The sequence below is a fragment of the Aspergillus ochraceoroseus genome (assembly GCF_002846915.1).
Source record: "Aspergillus ochraceoroseus IBT 24754 chromosome Unknown P175scaffold_6, whole genome shotgun sequence".
NCBI lineage: Eukaryota > Fungi > Ascomycota > Eurotiomycetes > Eurotiales > Aspergillaceae > Aspergillus > Aspergillus ochraceoroseus.
The window spans coordinates 102,207-125,658 of record NW_024468481.1 but is presented as its reverse complement, the minus strand read 5'-3'; the positions used below and the strand labels follow the sequence as shown (position 1 = coordinate 125,658).

Genomic DNA, 23,452 nt, shown 5'->3' with positions numbered 1-23,452 from the left:
TCGATCTCACATCCCAGTGAGGTATGCGTGGTATTCGCATAGCGAATCGAATCGTGGTATTGTTCGACACATCCGGTCCCACTTCTACAATAAGAATATGCAAGGAATTATTAGTCCGTCGAAGGCGATTTAATTGCGGTCGCACACTTTCTGATGAGCGTTATACTACTGGCTCAGAAAGCTTTAATATCCCTAATTGAAATGAATGATGATGCTGAGTTCCTAAGTCGCTGGTGAACATAAGCCATCCGTATCCTTTAGTCATATCTAAAGTGCCTGAGCTGTGAGCAAATACCCCAATCGACTCTGATTGGATTTGTCCCTTGTTAATAAAATGGGAAAATATATCCTGGTACTCACACTTTGCTTTATGCAGAGAATTCATATATGCTGTCGTCCTTACATAGTAATGGTAAACTACCATCGGCATAGATGCTCCGTAGATGCCGTACCGGATTCTGTCTCCCTTCACAGAGTTCAAGCTTTAGGAGAGTCGTTGAGGCACAGCTTGGAAAAAGGAAAGCAATATATTGCCACTACACCACGCGAACATTGTTGGACTGTCATTGGATGCATAAGTGTAACACATTATTTGCCAAGTAAGAAAGCGAGGGACGCAGTACGCGGCGAAGGAATAAATCTACATGGTGAATAAGGATATTCACTCCGACAGGGACAGAGACATCTGACCACCATGGGATATAACTGTGCCTAGTGTACCAAGAGTCTGCCCAGAATGAATGTGCCTGCCCGGAGAAGGATTTGGATGCTTGTTATTAGTCAAGCTAAATCACGTATAGGAACAGCGACTGAGCGTGGTGAGATACGGCGTGCATCCCACGACTTCATCTTGGACTGAATCCGGATATTTTTCGCGGAAAGTCTTGGCACGGCTGGCACCAAAAAGACGGGGAGAGAGACACACGTGAAGAAAATCTCTATTCCCATTGGCCAGGAAGCCAAGACTGCCAAGGTCCCGCCAAGGTCCCGCCAAGATGCGCCCAAACGGGCTAGCGTCGAATCAACACGAGAGCATCACTCTTGGGAAGAGGTATAAAGGCAACGACGTGCCCATGCCCAGGCGCCGCCAAGGGTGCCAAGTTGACTGGTCTGAGCAAAGGCCTGGGCTCAATCAAGCTGTGAACCACGCAATTCGGGTCGAGTGTCCAGAGGGCCAATGGCTAGTAGCTGGGCGGAAACGTGCAGTGTTGTTGATCTCAAGAGAATTACATTGCCCCGATGTTGTTGCAGCGCTACCTAGGCTTTGCTCGTATTGGCCTTTTCGTGCTCGAGTCACGGGTTCCCGAACCGCTTTACAGAAACAGGTTGGATTGTCGAATGATGGCTGCTCGAGATGAGGGATATGAGTGGGCGTTTGACGACTTCGGAAAGCTTTGTCTGGGAGCCCTTATGTCTGGGATACTATTGTAGGGCGGGGGTTTTGTAGGGATTGAGAATGGGCTCTCATACATGCAGCCTGTGTACGACATGGTATGGCAGTCAAGACGCAGATCCTCAGCATCACACACGCGCGCTGGATTGGGCTGGGCCTTCGGGGATTATTCTAGAAAACAGAAGCCTTGCCTACGCCACGGCCGTCTTCGGAGTAAATCAGCAAAATACGCAGCTGATCTGGAACTAACGCAAGTGCACAAACGCCACTATTCCTTCTGGCACGCGACACGACAGCCCTCGCCCCCTCCGCTGTTCGGTAATCTCGTCTATTCACTGGTGGCCAGCAGATGCAAGACAATCAAGCACGTGGGGTACAGCTGTATATTTGCTGCTGGAGATTATGGGAGAATGCAACGCACATAAAAGCCGCTTTTCTCGCTCCTAGAACCTCCCTTTTCTCTGTTTCATCTTCAACCCCTGAGCCATCCTCGGCCATCACCATTACCATCATCATTGACTGATTCTGGTGTCCGATCAACAGTTTGTCAAGATGACGCTCCACCAGTACGACTACATCTTTGCCATTGGCACTCTGTTTGCCATGCTGGATGCCTACAACAACGGTGCAAGTGAGTTCTCTCTCCCTCTCTCTCTCCCTCCCCCCGTAACCCAACCCTCGCAATCGAGCATAGACGCTGACGGATGGCGGCGATAAGATGATGTGGCCAACTCCTGGGCAACTAGTGTGTCATCTCGATCCATCTCCTACAGACAGGCTATGATCTTCGGTACAATCTTCGAGATGCTGGGTGCCATCACCGTCGGCGCCCGTACTGCTGATACCATCAAGAACGGCATTATCCCCAACTCAGCCTTCCAGGGCAATGCGGGTGTGCAAATGCTTGCCTTCACCTGTGCTCTCGCAGCTGCCTCTTCCTGGGTGATGTGGTGTACCCGACACTCCGCTCACGTCTCTTCCACTTACTCTCTGATCTCGGCGGTTGCTGGCGTTGGTGTGGCCACTGTTGGAGCCTCCAAAGTTCAGTGGGGATGGAATGACGGAAAGGGTCTTGGGGCTATCTTTGCAGGTCTGGGAATGGCGCCTGCGATCTCAGGTGCCTTTGCAGCGATCATCTACATGCTCATCAAGGTTGTGGTCCACATGCGTAAGAATCCTGTTCCCTGGGCTGTTTGGTCGGCCCCCTTCTTCTTCCTTGTCGCGGCTACCATCTGTACCTTGTCCATCGTTTACAAGGGGTCTCCCAGCCTTGGTTTGAACAAGAAGCCCTCCTGGTACATTGCTGCCGTTACAGTGGGCACTGGTGCTGGTGTCTGTCTCCTCTCCGCGCTCTTTTTTGTCCCCTGGGCCCACGCCAAGGTGATTAAGAATGACCATACCATCAAGTGGTACCACGTCTTTATGGGTCCCCTCCTGTTCAAACGGCCTGCCCCTGCGGATTCCGATATTTCCAATGTTCCCGACTACTCCGTTATCCAGCACGATTCCGACATGTCCCCCCTTGGTTCCCCTGATACCATCCGCGTGGACCCCGAAGAGCCCCTTCCCAAGGCTGTGGAAGCCAACGAGAAAGGAATCGAGGTCGTCGAGGCCCAGGTTGACTACAAGAAGCTCATGGCGGAGGGCGAGGCCCGCTTCCATGCTAAGCTCCGCAAGGGACGGGGTCCTCTTGCCTGGGCGATGCGCACACTGCACGAAAACCCCATGGGGGCTGGTGAGATCTACGAGTTTCGGAACATCAAAATCATGCTCAAGCGCATCCCGGCCATCATCGTCGCTGGTCTGCTCTACGGTCTTCATTACGATATCCACGCCGCCCAGAGCGGTATCCACGGTACCCCTGAAGGAGATCGCATGGACCGCGTCTATTCCCATGCAACGAAGTACCCCAACGAGGTCGAGCACACTTATTCCTTCATCCAGGTTCTCACGGCTTGCACTGCCTCATTCGCTCACGGTGCTAATGATATCGGTAACTCTGTGGGTCCGTGGGCTGTGCTGTACTCTGCCTGGTCCACCGGGGATGCCGCTGCTTCCAAGGCCCCTGTTCCAGTCTGGCAACTCGCGGTTCTCTCTGCTATGATCTCGATTGGTCTCATCACCTACGGTTACAACATCATGAAAGGTCAGATAACCCCCATCCCTAATCCTTTTCTTGAACAACGATACTGATTCCGGCAACAGTCATGGGTAACAAGATCACCTACCACTCCCCTAGCCGTGGTTGCTCTATGGAGATGGGCGCTGCAATCACCGTGCTGGTGTTCTCTCAGTTCTCCCTTCCCGTGTCGACCTCGATGTGCATCACAGGCGCTACGGTCGGAGTCGGTCTCTGCAACGGCACCATCAAGGCTGTGAACTGGCAGCGAGTCTCTCTGCTGCTCCTTGCCTGGTTCATGACCATCCCCATCGCTGGAACCTTGGGAGGAATTCTGATGGGTCTCTTCATCAACGCTCCACACTTCTTGTCCTAAGTGTCTCTTGATAGATATCGTATTTTCTTTTGTTTGCTCTATCTTTTGAATGTTCATGGACATGCAATGTGAATAAGCGCACCCAAGTCTCCACAATGCAATCATTCCCATCTTACCCTTCAGATCATAACCCTGTAGATGGATTCGCGAGCGTCTATTGTTCAGATGTGTGTGGCTGAGATCGATCTAGGCAGGAATCAGGCAACCGCGGGATGTTTCCCCTCTATACATAAGTAGCCGAACTTCTCTCTCGCGAATGACCAGATCAGTAAATATACCACTACCCTACATAACCACAGCACAGCATCTCTTCATTCATCATGGCAGAACCAACTCTCCACCCTCCGGATTTCTCCTCGTATCTGGATCAATCCCAAAGTCCTTTATTCTCCATTCTTCCGGCGGAAATCCGCAGCGAAATCTTTACCTACGCCCTGTCAGGCTTCGAGGACACCGGCCGCTTGTACAGTCGGGAAACCTACTGGACGAGGCCAGGCTATTCTGCTCCCCATAGAACCTGCACCGATCTTCTTCGCACCTGTAAACGCGTGTATCTTGAATCATGGTTTATGCCTTTCGCCTGCGCGGAACATGCTTTTTATTTGACGGCCCGCGATCGAGCGCCGGGACAGCTGCCCCGTGACCGCTTTGCCCAGTTCCTCAAGATCATCCATGATAATCACGGCGAGGTAGAGACGGGACGTATTCGCATCTTTGCGCAGCTTTATGTGCTGGAACCTGGGGGAGAGATCGGCGATATCATGAACATGAAGCATTTTCACCCGAGAAGCATTACTGTGACTTTGAGGTATACCGACTTCTGGCACTGGGAGGAAAATGCGCCACTTTATGTGGATTCCAAATGGGTCAATGTGATGCGCCTACCTGATAGTGTGACGAGCTTTACGGTGGACTTTGAGAGTCTGGAGCGCCGAAAGGCAGAAGTTGATATAATTTCTACTTTGGCAGCCGAATCGTGGTTCTTTCAGCGGGACGATGGCGCCGTGCTGACGGCGAAGCGGTCGGATATAAAAATTTCCACCTGGACGGGGAGTTCCATGTTGGGCTCAGCGCGCTGGATCAAGTATGAGGCGCGCCCGGGTCAGCTAGATTATTACATCGCGAGTGTAACCTGGCATCTTGACTCGCGCCCTGAGGTGGACTGGTCCAAGCCTCGTCCGGAGCTCACGCTGCCGCAAGACTTTGTACAGGTCACCCCTCCACCTACTCCGTGGATTACCATTGGAGAGCGTGATATGCGTTCAGTAGGTATACGGCTTGATACACCTGTGGAGCAAGCTATAGCTGCAGTGCGCAACCATCGACGCCGGCGGCTAGGGCTCGCAGTCGAAGCCTGAGTCGCGGGCCTCATGGCATTGGCAGATCCTCGTTAAAGGCGTTCCAAAAAGAATGTGCCTTGTTTTGTACACAGATGGCTTTTCTTGTTCATCAGCTATACAAGCTAAATGTCACTACATTTGATGGTTTCATGATCTTCACCAGTTTGTTCGGATCATATGCTGTCTTCGTTTTCTGTCTCTGGGCGCGATTATTTGTTGCAGTAATTAGGATTTCATGAATTGTGCTTTCGCTACCCTTTAAACAGATTCAAAATACCTCATGTGAGATTGCTGCAAGCGCATATATACATATCGTTTCACTTTCGACAGTCATATATGGTTAACTCGAGGCCTCTACCATCTTCTTGAGTCCTTGATCAATAGCCTCGGGAGATCTCCAGTCAGACCATGTATGATCCAAGATACCTAAATCAGTCATTAACCGTCTACCCCAAGAAGAGGAAGAAGAAGAAAACAAAAAAAAAAAAAAAAAACACGGATTGAAACATACCCCATGTGTCGTCCATATCCTGAGTGCCTTGCCGAATATAGTAGCTTCCAGATATCGTCCAAACCATCCAACCGACGTGCTGCTCGGGAATCCACTGGCGAATACAACTTGCATACACACCCTCCCATGTCGTGTTGTCTTGGTTGAATCCAAACTCGCTAAGGACCACGGGCATAACGTTCACGATGGAGGAGTCGGAAGCATCCAACGCGTCGAATCCGGTACTGCGCAGGCTCGCGGACAAAGAGTCGCAGCTGGTAGCTCCGGTGTTGTAGTCGTGCAGCTCCAGAACAAGCCTATCCGCAAAGTCGAAATCCGATAAATAAAAGCGCGTTCCATGGCCCAGGTCCGACGCGGTCGCAATAGGACCAAGCTCAGTATCGTAGTTCAGCCCGGAGAGGAAAACCAAAGCCTCCGGGTTCGCGGCGTTGACGGCCCTCGCGGCCGAGGTCATCTCCGCATACCAAGTTTCGAACCCATAGGGATACTCCGGGGTCGATGTTGCGGGTTGACGCAGCTCGTTTCGAAGACCGATGCTAACGAAATTCGGCCACGCCTTTGCGTGCGAAGCCATGTATTCCAGACCGCGCTTCCATTTGGCCACGTCGAAATAGGTATCGCCGAACCAGGCGTTTCCGTCCGTGGTTGAACAGCACCACATTGCCTTGGAGATGTGGTTGTCGAGATGGACGTAGATTCCCTGTCTGTTGCACTCTTGGGCGACCATGTCGTAAATCTGGAGTCTTGTGGTGTGGCGTGTGATTTGGGGGTTGACGGATTGGATTTGGTTAAACACTGCCGTTCCATTCGTCTGCCCGAGGGCGTTGATTAAGGAATCCTGGACGGTTGTGTCCCTGCGGTTGTCGATGATATCGTCGATGAGTTCGATGGGAAAGGTAAGACGGATCACGTTCATCCCTAGGCTCTTGATCTTGGACACCGTGTGTTGGATTGAGGCGTACTGCATCCCTTCGGGGATCATGACTTCCCCAGCCCCAGGCCAGTTCACGCCGGCATACGTAACGGGGGAGCCTTTGGCGTCCAGAATCCACCTTCCGGAGACACTGAAGGGAGCATGGAGAGCGGCTGCGGAGAGCAACTGGGGGATAAGACTGATTAATACCGCCGTGAGCTTCATTTGGATACTTGTTTTGGTTGATTCGTGGTCTGGTGGCTGAAATCATGAGTCTACTGTCTACTATTTAAACCTGACCGACAGACTGAAGGAGACGCTGGATCCCCCGCAGAATCAGTAATCTCATTCCGAATCTTAGCATCCGGTCGAATTACACCGAGATGTGGAGTCTGGGGTAAACTGTGGACGACAACATCCGATTCGTGTGCAATAGAGGAGTAGAGACCCCAAACTCCCCCCATAGAATAGAATCCATCCGATATCCCCGAGAGATTCGCTGATTGTTGCACCGGAATATGACTCTGCAGGGTAATAGCACTAATGCACGTCGTCGATGCGGGGTTGTTTGAGGAATACCGAGATAGGATTTGGCTGGATGGAAGGACATATTTCACGCAAGATGCTTGAAGAACTACCGGAAGAGCACGAGCAATCTGCCGAGGAACGAAATGTCGCTGGCAGCTTGCCATCCTCCGTATTTCTAGTTCATATAAAGACTATGATATATAGTCTATGATATAATAGGCTATGTGATTTTGAAGTCCGGTAGACTCCGAACGGGGCTTAAATACTCACTGTTACGTTTTGTGTGTCCTAAAGTTGGCCCCTCACGTCTGACGGAGAATTTCCAGAAATCCACCGCTTTATACAACGCCCGTCCGAAACAATGCCATGCTTTCACGATACATTCCCCCCCATTGGATTGCTGGTATGTGATGCGAAATTTGGTTGGACAGCTCCGACAGCGCCACGTAACATCTTCACCCGCGTCCGCGGCTTTCATCTGGGCCTGCTCTGCCGGTGAGGCGGTTCGAAATATCCCTCCACGCGGAATGCCTTTTCGCAGTGCTGCCGGAAACGCTGTGGTGATCGCATGAGGAAGGAGTGGTCCGTTTGCTGCCACGCTAGGTTTCCGTGCTCGATGGGGGTTTGGCGGAGGATCTGTGGTCGTCGAGAGATGCGCGCAAACCCGAAAGGGAAGCGATATCACATCTCCGGCCGCTAGAGCTTGCGGCTTTGCACTGCGTAAACGATGTTCTTGGATAATAACCAGGTTTTTGTCAATCCAGTGTGCTTGGGAACGGAGCATATAGTTGATCGAGCCGGTGTGGTGTGTAAACTCGCCACTAAATATGTCTATTGGCGGACTGGTCGCCGTTGAAGCAGGCTGTGATGCAAAGGCTTCTCGAATATGTGCAAACACAATACTATAGCCTCCGGATTGAGATTGCGGCCAGATATCCAATACTCCATCCTGTCCAAGACATAACTTCGTTAATCTGGTCACGCGGTGGGCATATGGCGGCTTAATCGGTGGGTGGAGTGTCTCGCATCGAGGACAGTATTCATAGCCCGGTAGGTCCCGCTGGAGCAATTCGCCTAGCGAGCCATGAGAGCCATATCTGCGCGCTCTCCCCCGGAAATGGGCCCAAGATCCAGTTCCAATGGAATTGAGAGCTTCTTTGCAGGTCAACGTGAAACACGCCTCAGCATCAGGGGGCAGATGGCTGACGATCTCATCAAAGATCTCACGCGGCAGGCTGAAAAGACGCAGGCATCGATTAGGATCCTGAGCGATTTCACGCTGTGGTCGCTGAAAATATGACGGCAGAGACTTCTTTTTTCTTTGCGTAGAAGCCGGTTTCTCTGGGTTTGAAATCGAGGGCTGCGGATCCAGGCGGGCACTGCTGCGAAGGGCCCTTGTGCGGGTAGTCAGGGAAGAGTTTTTGGAGGTTATCCCAGAGTTAGATGGCAAAGTTCGCCGTGATCGCCTGACTGGCGGCATTTTTTTTTTTTCCTTCGCAATCTCTTTGCATGTATGTCTCTGTACTGCAAGCAAGTGCCAAACGGCGGTTTTTAAAGCTCTCTTGCATGGGATTTTTAGGGGTTGGATCGGGTTGTTGCTGGATTGTTGCCTGGTTTCTGCCTACCGCCTCGCTAAAAAGGATATTGTAATGACTGGCTTTCGAGGCTAGAGATTCATTACATATAATTATGAAACTTTTGAACATGTATAAGTTCATGTCTTCACAGAGTATATCTCCCTAACCACCTCTCTTTGACGTGTAGTATTACTCGCGGGGAAGTATCCTGGAACGTCCATTCTTCGGCTTGCGTCCGCTGTAATAACCGGAGAATGAATATATGGCATGCGCAGCTGAAAGTTCTCTCTAACTCGGTTACCTTTTCCACTTTCTTCTGGGGTGTGCTCCAAGTACTGCACTCTCGATCCTGAGGGAAATCACTAAGCAGAATAACTGCCACCGATAAACCACTTTAAGAGACAGGTGTCTTCGAAAGAGGGAGATGAATACAACCTCAAGCAAAGTCAAATAGATAGCTTTCGCCCATGCAATGTATAAAAACGCGAGAGCCCTCCAGCAGCTGTGTCCCCCCACGCGGGCATGATGCGGGCAGTCCGAATGGTCCGCTTTTTTGCTTTCCGCTCCTATTGGGAGCCAAGCTTACCTTATTTGCTGATCCAATCAAGAAACACTCACGCAGCCGTGGAGGTTCTCTCGGGAATACATGTTTTAAGACCTTGGAGGCGAGGTCATAAAAGGAAGGGGGGCACCTGTAATCGAAAGAGCAAGCGAGTATGTTCCAACTACACTGGTCAGGGCCAGGATCGCTTTGGACCGGTGCTAGTAGGGCAACCTGCTGAAAGGGAGATACAAGTATAGATAAATGCGGGCCATGATTCAGGCGATCAGGATCTTTGTCATCGACGAGGAGGACATCTGTGTATTCCAGAGCATAGCTGCCATCGGTTTGGGAGTGATAGTACCGCATTAAGAAGATTCGGTATCGTGACATTTGCTCGTGCTGGTCCCAGAATGTCATGGGTAAAATAGCCTCAAGGACAAGGACGCCCTGATTAGTGAGGGGGTAGTATATCAAGTTCTCTACCGGAGACTTTGGGCATTCGATTGTCTGTATCAGGTGTCCATTGCTGCCGCGGATAATTTGGATACCAGACATGGCCCATGTACGTGGTAGGACACCACTCCGGCCAGAAAGCTGTAGAAGTAACTCTTCTCCTTGGTCGGTGCGAATGACTTTAGCATATTGGTTATGTGATCTCCTCCACGTGTTCTCAGTTTGGATGGCCTCATATCCTCTAAGCCAGCTCGAGGCCAGCGCCGAAGAGCGATACAGCTTTTTACCACTTTTAAGATCGAAGGCAGCCAAGTCATAACCGTCGTCAGGGTGATTTCGAACGCCGCAGTACACCATAGACTCCCCAATAGCCAAAGGAAGCAGATCAAGATCGTCTATTCTTTGATAACGACGTCGCCAGCGGATTTTGCTCTCACAGGGTGAGTATACAACAAACCTAATTGTGTCAGATCCTGCTCACGGTGCGATACGCCTGACAACTTACCCCCCTGATGCAGTCCCCCAGTGAAAGACTACCAGCAGTAAATCTCCGTTCCTGTTCATTGAGATACCTGCGCAGAGGATCTCATACCCATCTGACTTACAAAGCCTCGTTGCTTTGATGGTGACTGGCATGCTACTACGAGTGTCGTTTCCGCCAATACACTGCCAATGCACACGGTCACACAAGCGATGCTCGTACAAGGAAATTACAGTCGGCTCTCTACTAGTACTACTAGTACTCCTTGCGACGACGGTGGGTTTTCTCTGGATTGGCGAGGCCCAGGAAACGAACCTCCCCGCAACCGACAGATAAGCCGTATTGGAGTATCGTCGCACTGAGGTTGCTCTACCAGTGTTTATTAAATACCGCTCACGAGCTAGTTAGGCCATGTCAGCAGAAACCGAGGCGAGGGGAGTCATAGTCTCCCAATATGGAGGCTCGAATTGCTGCCTACCATCTTGCTTCAATTGTCTATAATCCCATTTTGCCATGTGCAATTTAGGGCGCTCTGAATCCACGTATGGGAAGCGCACAACTTTCACCATCCACAGTTTCAGAAAGCCGTGCCATGATGTTGATACGCGCTCACAGCGGATTAAATCTGCAGGGTCCAGATGTTGGAGAACGATACTAACAACGTCCAGGTGGAAATAAGCCAAAGGATCGTGCCGAATATCTTTCTTGGTAACTTTGGAGCGCGTGGTGGGCGCGGTGTAGCATGGGCTTTTACGCTTTCCTGCGCTCGATACCAAACTGGTGGTCGTCATTTTATCTTCATCGAGTTTAAGTGGGGAAGAAGAAATCCCTAGACGTGAGTGAGGCCTGACAAGGTTGGATTCGTTGATGCAAGAGAAAGAGGAGTGATGATACTAGGGTATGAGCATAGAGTTCCTGAGTATAAGGTGTTGGAGTGCTGCACTCAGTGAATGCAACCAGCACCACCATAAAGTAGCATCACTATAAAGAAGAAGATAGTGACATGTGACTACTCTGTGTATTTAAGGCTATTATTTTCTTCTAGAACTCCATGCTTCCTCTAAGTATCTCTTTATTTTTTAGTTAGATTAAATTAAATTTATTTTAGTTAACTTTCTACTATTATAGTTTAATGACCTTTTATTAGGTTATGAGCCCTTCTTAAGATTCTATTTTATATTTTATAGATTTCTAAAACTCTTATTATACTCTTATATTCCTATATAGTAATCTGCTCCCTAATTAGAAAGAGATCTTAGTAGAAATATTACTTACTATTATTATATTATACTACCTGTACTGCTATTATATTACTCTACCTGGGTAATAGTATGTGGAAAATCTCTATAATTTAACTAAAATAGTAACTAAATCTACTCCTAGTAGATATCCTAATATTCTTAACTTACTATACCTATCTTTAATAGCTACTACCCCATTTACTAATAGCTAAAATTAAGTAATAAAGCTGAAGAATAGTATATTTAACTTGAGCCTGATAATAGTATTAGAAAATAATTTAAAATTTAAAATCTAGATATTATTTATATAAATAGAGTTAAGACTTTATAAGATAGATAAGCTTCTTAAAAGTAATATTCCTAGACTATAACTTAATAATTTTAAGTATAAATTATAGAAATTTCTTTTATAAATAGTAGCTAGTTAGATACTATATTTAATAAGTAAGAAACTAGTAGAGGAACTACTAATAAATACTACCCTATATATCTTTATAGATAATTTTATATAGAAATTATAAAGAATAGTTATTAATAGTAGTTAAAGATATATATACTAGATATAGAGAGAAGTTATTAAAATTAAGTATAAGAATTATATAATTATTAATAAGTTTATATTAGACTTTATCTAGAAGATAAATACTTCTAATAGATTAAAAATAATTATTATATTCTATTAAGTAGTTATTATAATACTTCAGGAGCTTAAAAGGAATAATATAAGTTTTATAAATTTAATCTTAAATAATCTAGATAATAATTCTATTAAAATAATTATATAAAAGTATTTTTATACTATATATAATATAGTGAAGGATAAGATTTAGGAGAATCTATTATCTAATATTATATCTAATACTGTAATGCTAGCTATAAATATACTAAATTCTTAATAAATAATAAATAATAGAAGAAGGTAATAGTAATAGTAGAAATATATATTACTATAGAATATAATAATTACTAGCTATATTAACTATTAGTTAAAGTAATCTAAGAAACCTGGAATACTATACCTATTTTATAAGAAGGAAAAATATAATACTAAGAACTACTTATATTTAGTAATTAATAAGTAGAAGGAAGGGTAAAGACTAACTTTAATACTTTAGTACTTTAAGTTATATAAGTTAAAGAATAAGAATAATTTAATTTAAAATTAAGCTATTACTCTAGCTATATAAGCTAATACTATTCTAAATACTAATAATTTTATACTATCTAAAGTTAATATACTAATAGCTTTAATATTAATTATTTTTAGAAATAGGTAACTATATGACTCTAGAGCAGGTTATATAGTATATAATAATTATAATCTCTTTAATAACTTAATTAAAGATTTAAATAGCTTTAAGAATTATAGTTTTATTACCTCTAATAATAAGGTAGTATATTCCTAAGATTATGGAAAAGTAATAATTTAATTTAAATTAGATAATAGTACTTTAATATTATACTAAATAGAATATCTTTGGAATCTAAATATATTATATAACCTAATACTAGTAGAAAGAATAAAGATAGAATTAGGAATCTATTTTAATTTAAAAAATTAATATATTTATAAGATAGTAATAGATAAGGTAATTAGATATATTATCTTGGATAATAATGTCCTATTTTTAGTTCTAAATAAGGTGGTGATCATGCCTACTATACTAATAGACTTATTATATTAATAATTAGGTTATCTATCTATTAAATAATTAAAGTGTAACAAGGTAATGCTTTATAATAAAAGTAATAATTTAGTTATTAATAACTTGCCTGCTATTAATTAGAATACTAAATTATACTATAAAGTATGTTAATTATTAAAATTAAAGAAAAAGATATCCTAAAAATTATAATTATATATAATAAAACTATTATAATTTATATATATAGATTTCTAAGAAATTAAACTAATTAAAAGAGATAGTATTAGGTATATTTTACTAATTTTAGATAATTATTCTAGATACCTTTTTGTATAATATTTGAAGGCAAAAAGTGAATCTTTAAAGGTATTAAAGGAAATATATAATAGTTGGCTGAATATAACTAGTATTTATATTAGAAGGGTTAGATTTAACTCTGCTCTTAAATTTAATAAGTATGCTAGGTAGAGCAAGGATTTTAGTACTATATATAAATTAATACTACTACAAACCCCTGAGGAAAATAGTGCTATTAAATAGTTTAGTAGCTATATGATCTAGACTGCCTGTATAATATGCATACAAGTAAAAATAGAGCTAATTATATGGCTATATAGTGTGGATACAGTGGTCTATATTTTGAATAGGTTAGTTAGGGAAGGTAATAATAAAAGAAAGCTACTTATATAACTTTTTTATAAAGAATTAAATATCTTAATTAGAGATATTAATCTATAATATATTTATATATAGGGATATAAGGTATTTGTGAATATCCTATATAAAGATAGGGTTAAAAGTATGAAAATATTGCCTAGAATAAAAATTAGTTAACTAGTTAGATATAATAGAGATTATATCTACAAGATGTGGTATCTAGATATAGGGAAAATAATTTGGTTAAGAGATGTAATATTTGATAAAGGTAATATTAATAGAATAGATAGAATATAACCATGACTTCTTAATAGATTAAAACTAAATAATAATAGTCTATCTAGAGTAACTATATTTATTAATACTAAAAGGGGAAGAATAACCTATAATAGTATATTTTACTAAACCTTACTATTAGTAAATGATAATAAGGTTATTATAGGAAGAATTTAAATGTTGATACCTGATCTAGCCCTACCTGAACTAAGCTTACCTGACCTAGAGGCAGGTATTGAACTTATTATACTAGAGTGGCTACCTGCCTCTGGGGCTGCTCCTAGGGCTATCTCCAAGACTACCGAGCTTATTATACTAGAGTGGATACCTGCCTCTAGGCCTGTTTCTGGGGCTGTTTTTAAAACTATTGCTAAGTGAAATAATCGAGCGATTAGCAAGGATATGGAGGAGATAGTAAGATCTAGTATAGAGGAATAATCTAGGTAGGGTGGATATAAAGAGATAATTAATTATTTTATTATAAATAATCTATATACTGGTTAACCTATTTTTAAAAGGATACTAGTATTATAACTAATATAAAGGCTTCTAGAGTTATTTACTTAATATAGGGAGATCTTATTAGTTTTAGAACTTTTTAAAAATAACTATACTTTAATAACTCTAGATATACTAAAAAGGAAGTATTTAAAGACTAGAAAGTAGGTTAAATTTAATATTAAGAATATAGAAATAATTAACCTGGTAAAAGTATAGAATCCTGCTAGTAATAATATTAGTAGTAGTATTACTACTCTATAAAGATTTTTAAGATTTATAAAGGATTAATACTAAAGTATTTACTTTAAAGATAAGTAGGCAAAGTAATTATAGGAAGAGAAGATAAAATAAGAATAATAATCTTAATCTTAATCTATATTACCTTTAAAAATACTTCTAGAAATATCTTATCTACTAGAATCCTATTTAAAGCTAGAAGAATTATCTAATATAATTACTATAGTATTACTAGATTCTGGTAATTTTATACTAGAGATTAAGCTTATAAAGACTTATAAAGTTAGAATCTTATAGACCTATATCTAAGTAATAAAGTTATTATAAAAGGATTACTAGATATAAGTAATATAAAGTTAAATTAGTAAGCTTAAAGCTATTTAAACTTATAAATTTATATTATTATTAAAAGATATAAAGGTCTTACTAGGAAAATAAGTATATAATTTAAAATTAAATATAAATAATAATATATTATAATTCTATATAAGATAGGTTATATATAGAAATTTCTAAAAACTAGATATAGATTTTAACTAAGTCTACTTTCTAGTAGTAGTAGATACTTTAGTAAAGCTATTTTTAAGTATAGTTGCTTGTTTTAATTTAAAATAAGTATAATTTAATATAGTGATTACCTATTTTAATATAATAATTAAGGATTAAAAGATCTATATATACTAATTAACTAGTTTTAATAAGTAAGATAATATAGTATATCTACTACTCCAAGCCCTATATAGATTATAATAGTTAGTATTTCTTTAATATAAGGAATTCCATGATATTCTAGTAAAAATTAGTATAAAGATAATTAATAAAGACCCATGCTTTTATTATAATCTAGATTAGTAGCTAATACTTATTATTTATATTAATAATATAATAATTACTGGCCCTAATAAAGTAAATATTTAATAATTTATGGATAAGCTAGAAAAATATTTTAAATTAAAGTAATTAAGTAAACCTATATAATTCTTAGGATATAATATTTATAGACTACTTAGTAATTTAATATTAATATTCTAATATATATATATCTAAAAGATACTCTATAAATAGAATTTTTATAATTTTTAATTATATTATATACTAATAACTCTAGGATAGAAATTAACTAGAGAGATACTAGATACTAGTAATATTATTCTAGATACTATATATGCCTCTATAGATGAAGATAATATTACTTATTATTAAAAGCTAACTAGATTATTAAATTAGATTACTATTTAGACCTAACTAGATATTTAATATATAATAATATAACTATTATAGAAGAATTATAATCCTAGTAAGTTAGACTATAATATAGTTAAATAAGTTTTCTAATATTTAAAGAAGATTTTAGACTATATAATAGTTTTAGGTTATTTAAATAATCTATTATATATATATATTAATGCCTCCTATATAGATTATAAAGATAAGAAATTAATAGAAGGCTTTATATTTTTTATATTTAGAGTATTAATTATATAGAGATTAGTAAAGTAATTACTAGTTACTTTAAATTTAATTATTACTAAATTTATTACATGGAATATAGTAATAAAGCTAGTTATATAGCTATAAAAACTATATATAACTATTAGACTAGAAAAATCTATAAAAGGTACTATACCTTTATATACTAATTCTATAAATATTATTACTTTAGTAAAGAAGCTAAATTATATATCTATACTTTACTAGATAGATATTTACTACTTCTTTATTAAAGAGGTAATTAAAAATAGTAAAATTTAGTTATAAATAGTTAGTGAAGAGGATAATATTGCTAATAGGTTAATTAAGATATTACTAATTACAAAATTTAATAAATTTATTAAAAGATTAGGTTTTAGTAGGTTAGAGATGGACTCTAAATAGCTTCATGAAATAGATATGTTACTAAGGGGGGTGTATTAAAGTGCTATACTTAGTAAATATAACCAGTACTACTATAAAGTAGCATTACTATAAAGAAGAAGATAGTAATACATGACTACTCTATGTATTTAAGGCCACTATTTCCTTCTAGAACTCCATGCTTCCTCTAAGCATCTCTCTATTTCCTAGTTAGACCAAATTAAATTTATTTTGGTCAACTTTCTACCGTCATAGTTTGACGACCTCTTATCATAAGGTATCCATGACGACAAAGTCCGATCAGTATTACGACACCACCGCAACAGATAAAGCTTCAAAGGTCCCATGCTCCGAGAAGACTTATATTGCTTTCACTATCCTGTATTACAAAGCCATTTCTCGCAAAAATCCAAGCTCCTCCTTCACCAAGCCAAGAACTCTCCCCGCAGCCTGTCTATGGCACTCTTGTGCAAATGGACAAACGGCGATAGAGCGCAGTGGTAACATAAATCGGACGGCATCACTCCAATGAAAGTCTGATGAAGAAGTATTACCCTGCCGAAACCCCTTCAGTTGAGTGACACAGGTGTCCGTCCCTAAGCCGAGCCACTTGGCAAACATGAACATGATTTTGTACCCTAAGGCCTCCAGCTCCTGGATACACTTCTCGCGGTATTCGAGAAAGGTCTCTCTGTGCTTGGACGAACAATGCGGCGAGCGGCGTGCATGAAACAATAGTTGTAGCATGCTTTTACACACGCCCATGCGGAAAAAACATTGAAAGTTCCGAATTCCGATCTGAAGAGTGTTCGGATTTTCCGCGTTGGAGTATGGCATCAGGGGTTCCTGGATCTTGAACCTGGCAATAGGATGCTCCGGGGGGTACGGGTGAAGCATCTCTATCTTGTTCATTTCCTTCATGAGTGAACCCGCAACCATTATCAGTTTGTCCGGATCATCTTTGTTCAGAAGACCTTGAATGTGGCTGCTCAGCTGTATACAGTGGTAGGAAAAGATGGCCGTCCGCAAAATAGTTAACTCTGACGGCTTGGACTGCTGTAAAAGCTGATCGAACCAGGTGAGTGTTTCCCGGTCACTTGGCCGGTGACAAATTATGTCTCGATATTGCTTGAGCTTATGTTACTGGACAGCCAAACAATAGCTTCCCCTCGAGAGCTTACCACAGTATTGAATACCACCCAGAACAGGCTACGACCGGCGTGGGTCGTAAATTGCTGGGGGCCCCGGAGTCGAATCAGTTCCAGCATGCCATTACAGTGAACGTCCCAAGCAGCTGCGACTGACCCGGAAAGGACGTCAACTTGGGGGCCCCAGAGAAACTAGACAACGGCATCAATGCGCGTTGGAGAGACAAGGAGGGAGTCCAACCTACCTCGTAGAGCCCCAACAGCCAGACGCCCAATAAAGTGCTATCGCTAATCCTCTCGTCCGCATCTTCCAGGGCTGAGTTGATGGCCCTGATTGCCCTACCATACATCCTTGCCGAATAGAACACTGAGCCAGCACTCCCGCTCAGGTGTGCTAAATGAGCGCAGCCTACAGCGCTGCAGGCCAGAAAGAGAGCGGAATCCTCTCCAGTGGTGGCAATGCATCGAGGAATGAAGCCGAAAATGTTGTTTACCTGATCGAATGAAAACTGCGAGACGGCAAAAGGCACGAAATGAGCATCCCAGGGTTCTCGAACCAGACTCCTCGCCAGGACAGGCGGTTCCGATGGAGGGAGATATCGAGAGCCTTCGGGACGATGCTGCGCCAGCGATGAGGCTCTGGGACCATGCCCTTTGCCACGGCTTAACCGAGATTTTTGGGGTTTCTTCGCACCGCGATCTACAAATGCTACCGTGCGAAAGCGAAGATCAAACTCGTCGCGATAACCAGGGCACGGATGACCTCTTCGTAGACAGCGGCTACATCCGGGTCTCGCAAAGTCGCACTGCAATTTTCCCGTGTGGGTTAGTTACTTCTTGTACAGCTCAGGCACGATATAATCATCAGAACATAATCCTCCTAGGTGTCAGCACCTTAGCGCGTCGCTCTCGACAAGCGTGGCAAGCACGGCTCGGTTTCCCCGTATTTGGCATTAAGCTTGAATCCTGTGGAGCCAGGTGGTAGTGATATAAGAACTACTAAAAGATTCTCGCAAAGTCAATCTTGTAGCATATTAAGTGAATTTGGAGCCATCTACATATATATCTCATGACCGAGAGATCAACTGGGAATTCAGCCGCGTAGGCAACTGCCGATCAATTTGCATCGGCGCACGACAAATATTCCAGGAGAAAAATAATCTAAAGCTCAGCGGTTCATCTGTAGCTAGACATGTCCGCTAGCAAATAGAGATAGGGTACACACGCTCTCGTCAGCCAAAGTGGTTGGGGCCGAACAAGTCCTCCAATAGTATAGCAGGTTGTACGGCATCGATGGGGGGCCTTGCATGACCACACTGGAGGAGGCTCATGTTGAAATACATCGGATAGCATCGTAAGGCAATGCTAGTTGCTTAAATCATCCTATTGTTTCTGACTAAATCACTTCGCAGCCGAGAACTCGAGTCAACCATCCGCGTTTAGATAAACCAAGATCCGCCGAGCCAACCTTTTCAGTTTTGTGAGAAGTAAGGTACGGAGTATATCAATATAGTATAGACTACCCCAACGGAGAAACCCGTTGGAGGAGACGAAGACTGGGAGCCAATAAAGGTGCTAGTCGAGACAGGGTTTCCATTTAATTAAGAGAGATTATAATACTGTTGGCGAAGAGCCGGTGTCTACCATCCCTAACCCTCTGCCCCCTCTGTCCTTGGCTTGTCAAATAAGCACGGAGGATTCATGAATGGGTGGGATATCTGTTTCCTGTCTGAATTCTATGATAGCCAATAATAGCACAGGTCTAGGAATGTACCTTTACTGCCTTTCGACCCGTGAGATCCATGGCTGTCGGCGTGAAATTTTGGAAACCGCCGGACATGCATCATTGACTAGAGGACAGCGATATTCAATGCCTCTTGCGGGTTGGAAAATAAATTTAGGCTTAGGCGTCTTCGGATTAAATCTCTTTAGTTTGTTATGTCTTCCTTTTCGGGCTTGTCCCAGGAGTAATAATCCCTAGTAGAGATAGGTTTTATGGCGGGAGAACATGCAGTAAATACATAAGGACTGGCTATGGAGGGCAGAGCTTTATATTTGCCGATATCACAACACTGTATGCACCAGCAACACCTCCATGAAGGCAGTGAAAAGGTCTGGGTACTGACATCAATTTTTATATCAAGAACCTCTTCTGTTGGTGGCCTGCGGGAGACCGCTGCCTTGAAGATACCCCCAGATAGAACGCACTGTCTGGGGAATTGACACTTCCCTGTTAATGAACCTACTCGATAGCTACTAATACTATAGCATATTAAAGTTATATATAGAACAAGCAGACGCTTACCTCCACCCAATCGGATTATCCTGACCGTCTGGGCGACGCTATTGTCCTAATTCGGTAACGGGTTTGAGGCTGTGTTCGAGAGCAGCAAATGAGATGAAATAGTGATTCTACATGGATCCTTGTCAGTCGTACGGAGTACTCCGTAGCTAACCCCCTTGGTTTTTCGATAAGGTCCTGGCTTCCCAGTTTTCAAAGTGCGTCTGTGTATTAATTTAAGAGGGCGCAAGTTCGACCGTAGGGGTCGAAAGGCAATGATTATTAACGCAGAGAAGGAACAGATAACTAGTTACATTAGCACGTATTGCTACAAACCGTTGCGGACTTATCTTACTCGGTCACAGCACTCGAGAATGCTTGGTTCAATACTGCTAATAACAGAATCATACATTCCGATTCTAGAGATAACCTAGTGCCACGTGCCGGCCAAAACAGCCTGGTAAATCCCGCCGCTAATAGAAAGGGAGACAAAATAAACATCAGCACCATAAACCTGCGGCTAGAACGAAGCAGCGGGAGGCCCAGCTGGATTCATCATATGTTCAAGCTGGGAAATGGACTCCTGGACCTCTTCCTCACTTGGCAAGTTCACTATCAAAAGATATAGGACATCTTGCTGCACTATTCTTTTAATTATGCGCTCTCCTCTGCCTCGTGCTATCTGACCACCGCGTGACTTTGAAGCAGACCGACCTCGAGCCAAACGCCTAACCCCAAATTGCTCTCGCCTGGTGGCGGCGATCGTTTCAATTCCCGGGACAGGAACTAAGCCGCCAGTCAGCAGCGCTGTTAATGAACCACTGTTTGCTGGGTGATTAGGGTCGTTGAACCGCGATTTCATGGGTTCCCGATGTGTAGAAGGTACGGTCAGGGTCGTCCCTGGATGTTCTGCCTCCTATTTCACTGTTAGTTGTGTTGGAACGAAAGGGGGGATGCGTTAATTACATAGAAAGCATGCGCGCGTCTATCCATATAGTCTTGGACCCATTTGCCAGCTCCCTTGAACTTGTTCAATCCTCCTGTCGATGCGGGTTGGTCTCTGGAGCCTTTGCCCTCTACAGCCTGTGCGACTACCCGGTCCAAATCGGGATACACCAGCTCTGCGGCCTCGGGTAGCTCAAGTTCCCCGCAAGTCTTGCCACTCGAAAGTCTTATACTCTGCAAGGCCTTGTTGAATTGCGAAATGTTTGGATCAGGGTTGCTGTACTTCGCAACTGTCTGGTTGAGATCAAGTTTCTCCTTCGAGAACAGAGTCTGCCCCAGCTTACTAGAGAGCGGGCTTAGTACGCCTTGCTGTTGTCCAGGAACTTGATCCTTGAAGGTCATGATCATGGCATATAGGCCGCGTGGCATGAGCAGATCCTTGTTAACACAGTCGAGAAATGTGTTCTCGCGACGACGCGTCTGTAGCTCACGGGCCGTTCCTGCGATTAACTGCACTACGGCGCTTAGTATCTGAGTTGTGGGTTCCGGAACAAGGCCGAGAATGCCAGCGGCGACGAAGACAACTTCGATCCATTGGGAAGCCTGTGTTTACGGTCAACGACGTGAAGGGGTCTTAACGGCGCAAAGGTCAGGCATGTTATGGATCCGAACCTTATTAGCCCTATCCAAATCCTCTAGGAATTGTACAAACACCTCTTCGCTGATACCACAGTCCGCGAGGATGGGCGCGTAGGCACGCACAAATCCGCGCTCCTTCTTTCTTGGCCGCCGCTGAGGAATGATAACAGGACAAGCAAGCCGCCGCTGTGGCTGGGGGGCTGGTCCCGCCATGGTGACCAGCTTGCGGACCATCGCTTCCCTCATTTTCATCTTTGCATCATCTGAGTCGGCACCTGATGCGGCCATTGGCTCTTCTTCGTACACGGGCGGTCTGGTGTGCTCGACCATATCGTCAAGCTCCCACGCAGCCTCATCATGATCAAAGCGATCGGAATAGTCCAGGGCTGGGGCGCCCTCTAGTGGATTGCTCTGCTGCGCTTGACCACTCTGGCCGACCACATACTCCGCCTGTCCATTCGCTACCAGCCGGTGGGCAGTGGAGTCATCCACAAGCTCAGCATGCTCAGGGCCATTTGGCGCAGAGGAGCCAGGAGGTACGGCGGTAGCAGCTCGACTCGAGGACGAATGTTCACGGGCGGCGTGGATCGCTTCAGAACCAAGCCCTAGACCCGAGCCCACAAGTTTGACAAGCAACCCCATATTAGCTGCCTTGGGAATGATTCGTTGTTGCAAGGCAAGGAGGCGACACAACTGAGAAGTGAGAGAGGAGATGCGAAGCGGTGGGAGGGAATGGAAAGAGAAACTCGGTTTATGATAGCTCCTCGTTATTTCCCAGCCTTGATGTATATACGGTTAGGGCGATTTCCGCTTAAACCCCGGGACTACTCCGTACACTGCCCTGTTTGCTGAAGACAATCCCTTTGAATGTTGTGAAAATTTGAGGGATCTTCCCATCAGCCTAGCGCCAAAATTAGTCCGGAGAGGTTGAAATGGCTGTTTCGTATGGAGTAGCCGTCCTGACTCATTGGGGCCAAACTAGGATTAAAAATAAATCAGGAAGCCAACTAATACCCAGGGGATTTTATATTTGGGGTAACAGTTACAGTATACTCCTAGATTAGGAGGTTCCAAGTGTACTCTATACTTATCAATAGCCTGTATTCGGGTGCCGGCAAAAGTCCTGAACCAGTATGACCTGATGATATCAGTGCTTCACGTATACTCCGTATATCCAGGATAGTTACCTGGCAGAGAGCCTTCTTGGGAATTTGACCCCTTTTTACTAGTGAGTTACTCCATAGTTAGTTAACTAGTGATTAACCAGTGATTTACTCCATCGTAGGTTAGTTTATGTTGGAGTGCTGCACTCAGTGAATGTAACCAGCACCACCATAAAGCAGCATCACTATAAAGAAGAAGATAGCGACACGTGACTACTCTATATATTTAGGCCACTATTTCCTTCCAGATCTCTATGCTTCTTCCAAGTATCTCTCCTTCTCTCTATTTCCTAGTTAGACCTAATTAAATTCATTTTGGTCAACTTTCTACCATTATAGTTTAACAACCTTTATCAGGTTATAAGCCCTCCTTAAGATTCTATTTTATACTTTATAGACCTCTAAAAACTCTTATTATACCCCTATACTAGAGATCTACTCCCTAATTAGATAGAGATTCTAGTAAAAATATTATTTACTACTATTATATTACTCTACCTAGGTAATAGTATATAAAAAATTTCTATAATTTAATTAAAATAGTAACTAAATCTATCCCTAGTAGATATCCTAATATCCCTAATTTACTATATCTACCTTTAATAGCTACTACTCCATTTACTAATAGC

At 42.9% G+C, this 23,452-nt stretch overlaps 8 protein-coding genes across 8 annotated transcripts; 2 read left to right on the top strand and 6 right to left on the bottom strand.

Annotated features, from left to right (window-relative positions):
- The first annotated feature begins 1,476 nt into the window (after nucleotides 1-1,476).
- P175DRAFT_0558652 (inorganic phosphate transporter) lies at nucleotides 1,477-3,996 on the top strand. Its single transcript, XM_040900857.1, has 3 exons — nucleotides 1,477-2,024; nucleotides 2,112-3,539; nucleotides 3,599-3,996. The coding sequence occupies exons 1-3, from the start codon at nucleotides 1,946-1,948 to the stop codon at nucleotides 3,886-3,888; spliced, it is 1,797 nt and encodes a 598-aa protein (XP_040750469.1). The 5' UTR covers nucleotides 1,477-1,945; the 3' UTR covers nucleotides 3,889-3,996.
- A 167-nt stretch (nucleotides 3,997-4,163) lies between these two features.
- On the top strand, nucleotides 4,164-5,653 carry P175DRAFT_0502593 (uncharacterized protein). The gene has a single exon (XM_040897423.1). It carries the CDS (start codon nucleotides 4,209-4,211, stop codon nucleotides 5,244-5,246), a length of 1,038 nt encoding a protein of 345 aa, XP_040750468.1. The 5' UTR covers nucleotides 4,164-4,208; the 3' UTR covers nucleotides 5,247-5,653.
- On the bottom strand, nucleotides 5,408-7,138 carry P175DRAFT_0285796 (cellulase family protein). Its single transcript, XM_040892767.1, has 2 exons — nucleotides 5,740-7,138; nucleotides 5,408-5,654 (listed from the first exon to the last, which is right to left on the bottom strand). The coding sequence occupies exons 1-2, from the start codon at nucleotides 6,875-6,877 to the stop codon at nucleotides 5,569-5,571; spliced, it is 1,224 nt and encodes a 407-aa protein (XP_040750467.1). The 5' UTR covers nucleotides 6,878-7,138; the 3' UTR covers nucleotides 5,408-5,568.
- P175DRAFT_0285795 (uncharacterized protein) lies at nucleotides 7,139-8,926 on the bottom strand. The gene has a single exon (XM_040892766.1). The coding sequence runs from the start codon at nucleotides 8,658-8,660 to the stop codon at nucleotides 7,401-7,403; it is 1,260 nt and encodes a 419-aa protein (XP_040750466.1). The 5' UTR covers nucleotides 8,661-8,926; the 3' UTR covers nucleotides 7,139-7,400.
- On the bottom strand, nucleotides 8,927-10,390 carry P175DRAFT_0549094 (uncharacterized protein; the record flags this gene model as incomplete). The annotated part of the gene is made up of 4 exons (XM_040900426.1): nucleotides 8,927-9,449; nucleotides 9,487-10,184; nucleotides 10,260-10,326; nucleotides 10,360-10,390. The coding sequence occupies 4 exons, from the start codon at nucleotides 10,388-10,390 to the stop codon at nucleotides 9,409-9,411; spliced, it is 837 nt and encodes a 278-aa protein (XP_040750465.1). The 3' UTR covers nucleotides 8,927-9,408.
- Nucleotides 10,391-17,009: 6,619 nt separating this feature from the next.
- On the bottom strand, nucleotides 17,010-19,192 carry P175DRAFT_0524683 (Zn(II)2Cys6 transcription factor). Its single transcript, XM_040899384.1, has 4 exons — nucleotides 18,690-19,192; nucleotides 18,041-18,601; nucleotides 17,829-17,987; nucleotides 17,010-17,775 (listed from the first exon to the last, which is right to left on the bottom strand). The coding sequence occupies exons 1-4, from the start codon at nucleotides 18,747-18,749 to the stop codon at nucleotides 17,032-17,034; spliced, it is 1,524 nt and encodes a 507-aa protein (XP_040750464.1). The 5' UTR covers nucleotides 18,750-19,192; the 3' UTR covers nucleotides 17,010-17,031.
- A 1,437-nt stretch (nucleotides 19,193-20,629) lies between these two features.
- On the bottom strand, nucleotides 20,630-20,821 carry P175DRAFT_0420266 (uncharacterized protein; the record flags this gene model as incomplete). Its single annotated transcript, XM_040893100.1, has 1 exon — nucleotides 20,630-20,821. A coding segment is annotated over one exon (192 nt), but the record flags the coding sequence as incomplete, so codon positions are not given.
- A 45-nt stretch (nucleotides 20,822-20,866) lies between these two features.
- Nucleotides 20,867-22,302, bottom strand: P175DRAFT_0401515 (uncharacterized protein; the record flags this gene model as incomplete). The annotated part of the gene is made up of 4 exons (XM_040892990.1): nucleotides 20,867-20,992; nucleotides 21,043-21,351; nucleotides 21,406-21,624; nucleotides 21,694-22,302. Coding segments are annotated over 4 exons (1,263 nt in total), but the record flags the coding sequence as incomplete, so codon positions are not given.
- Between the last annotated feature and the right edge of the window lie 1,150 nt (nucleotides 22,303-23,452).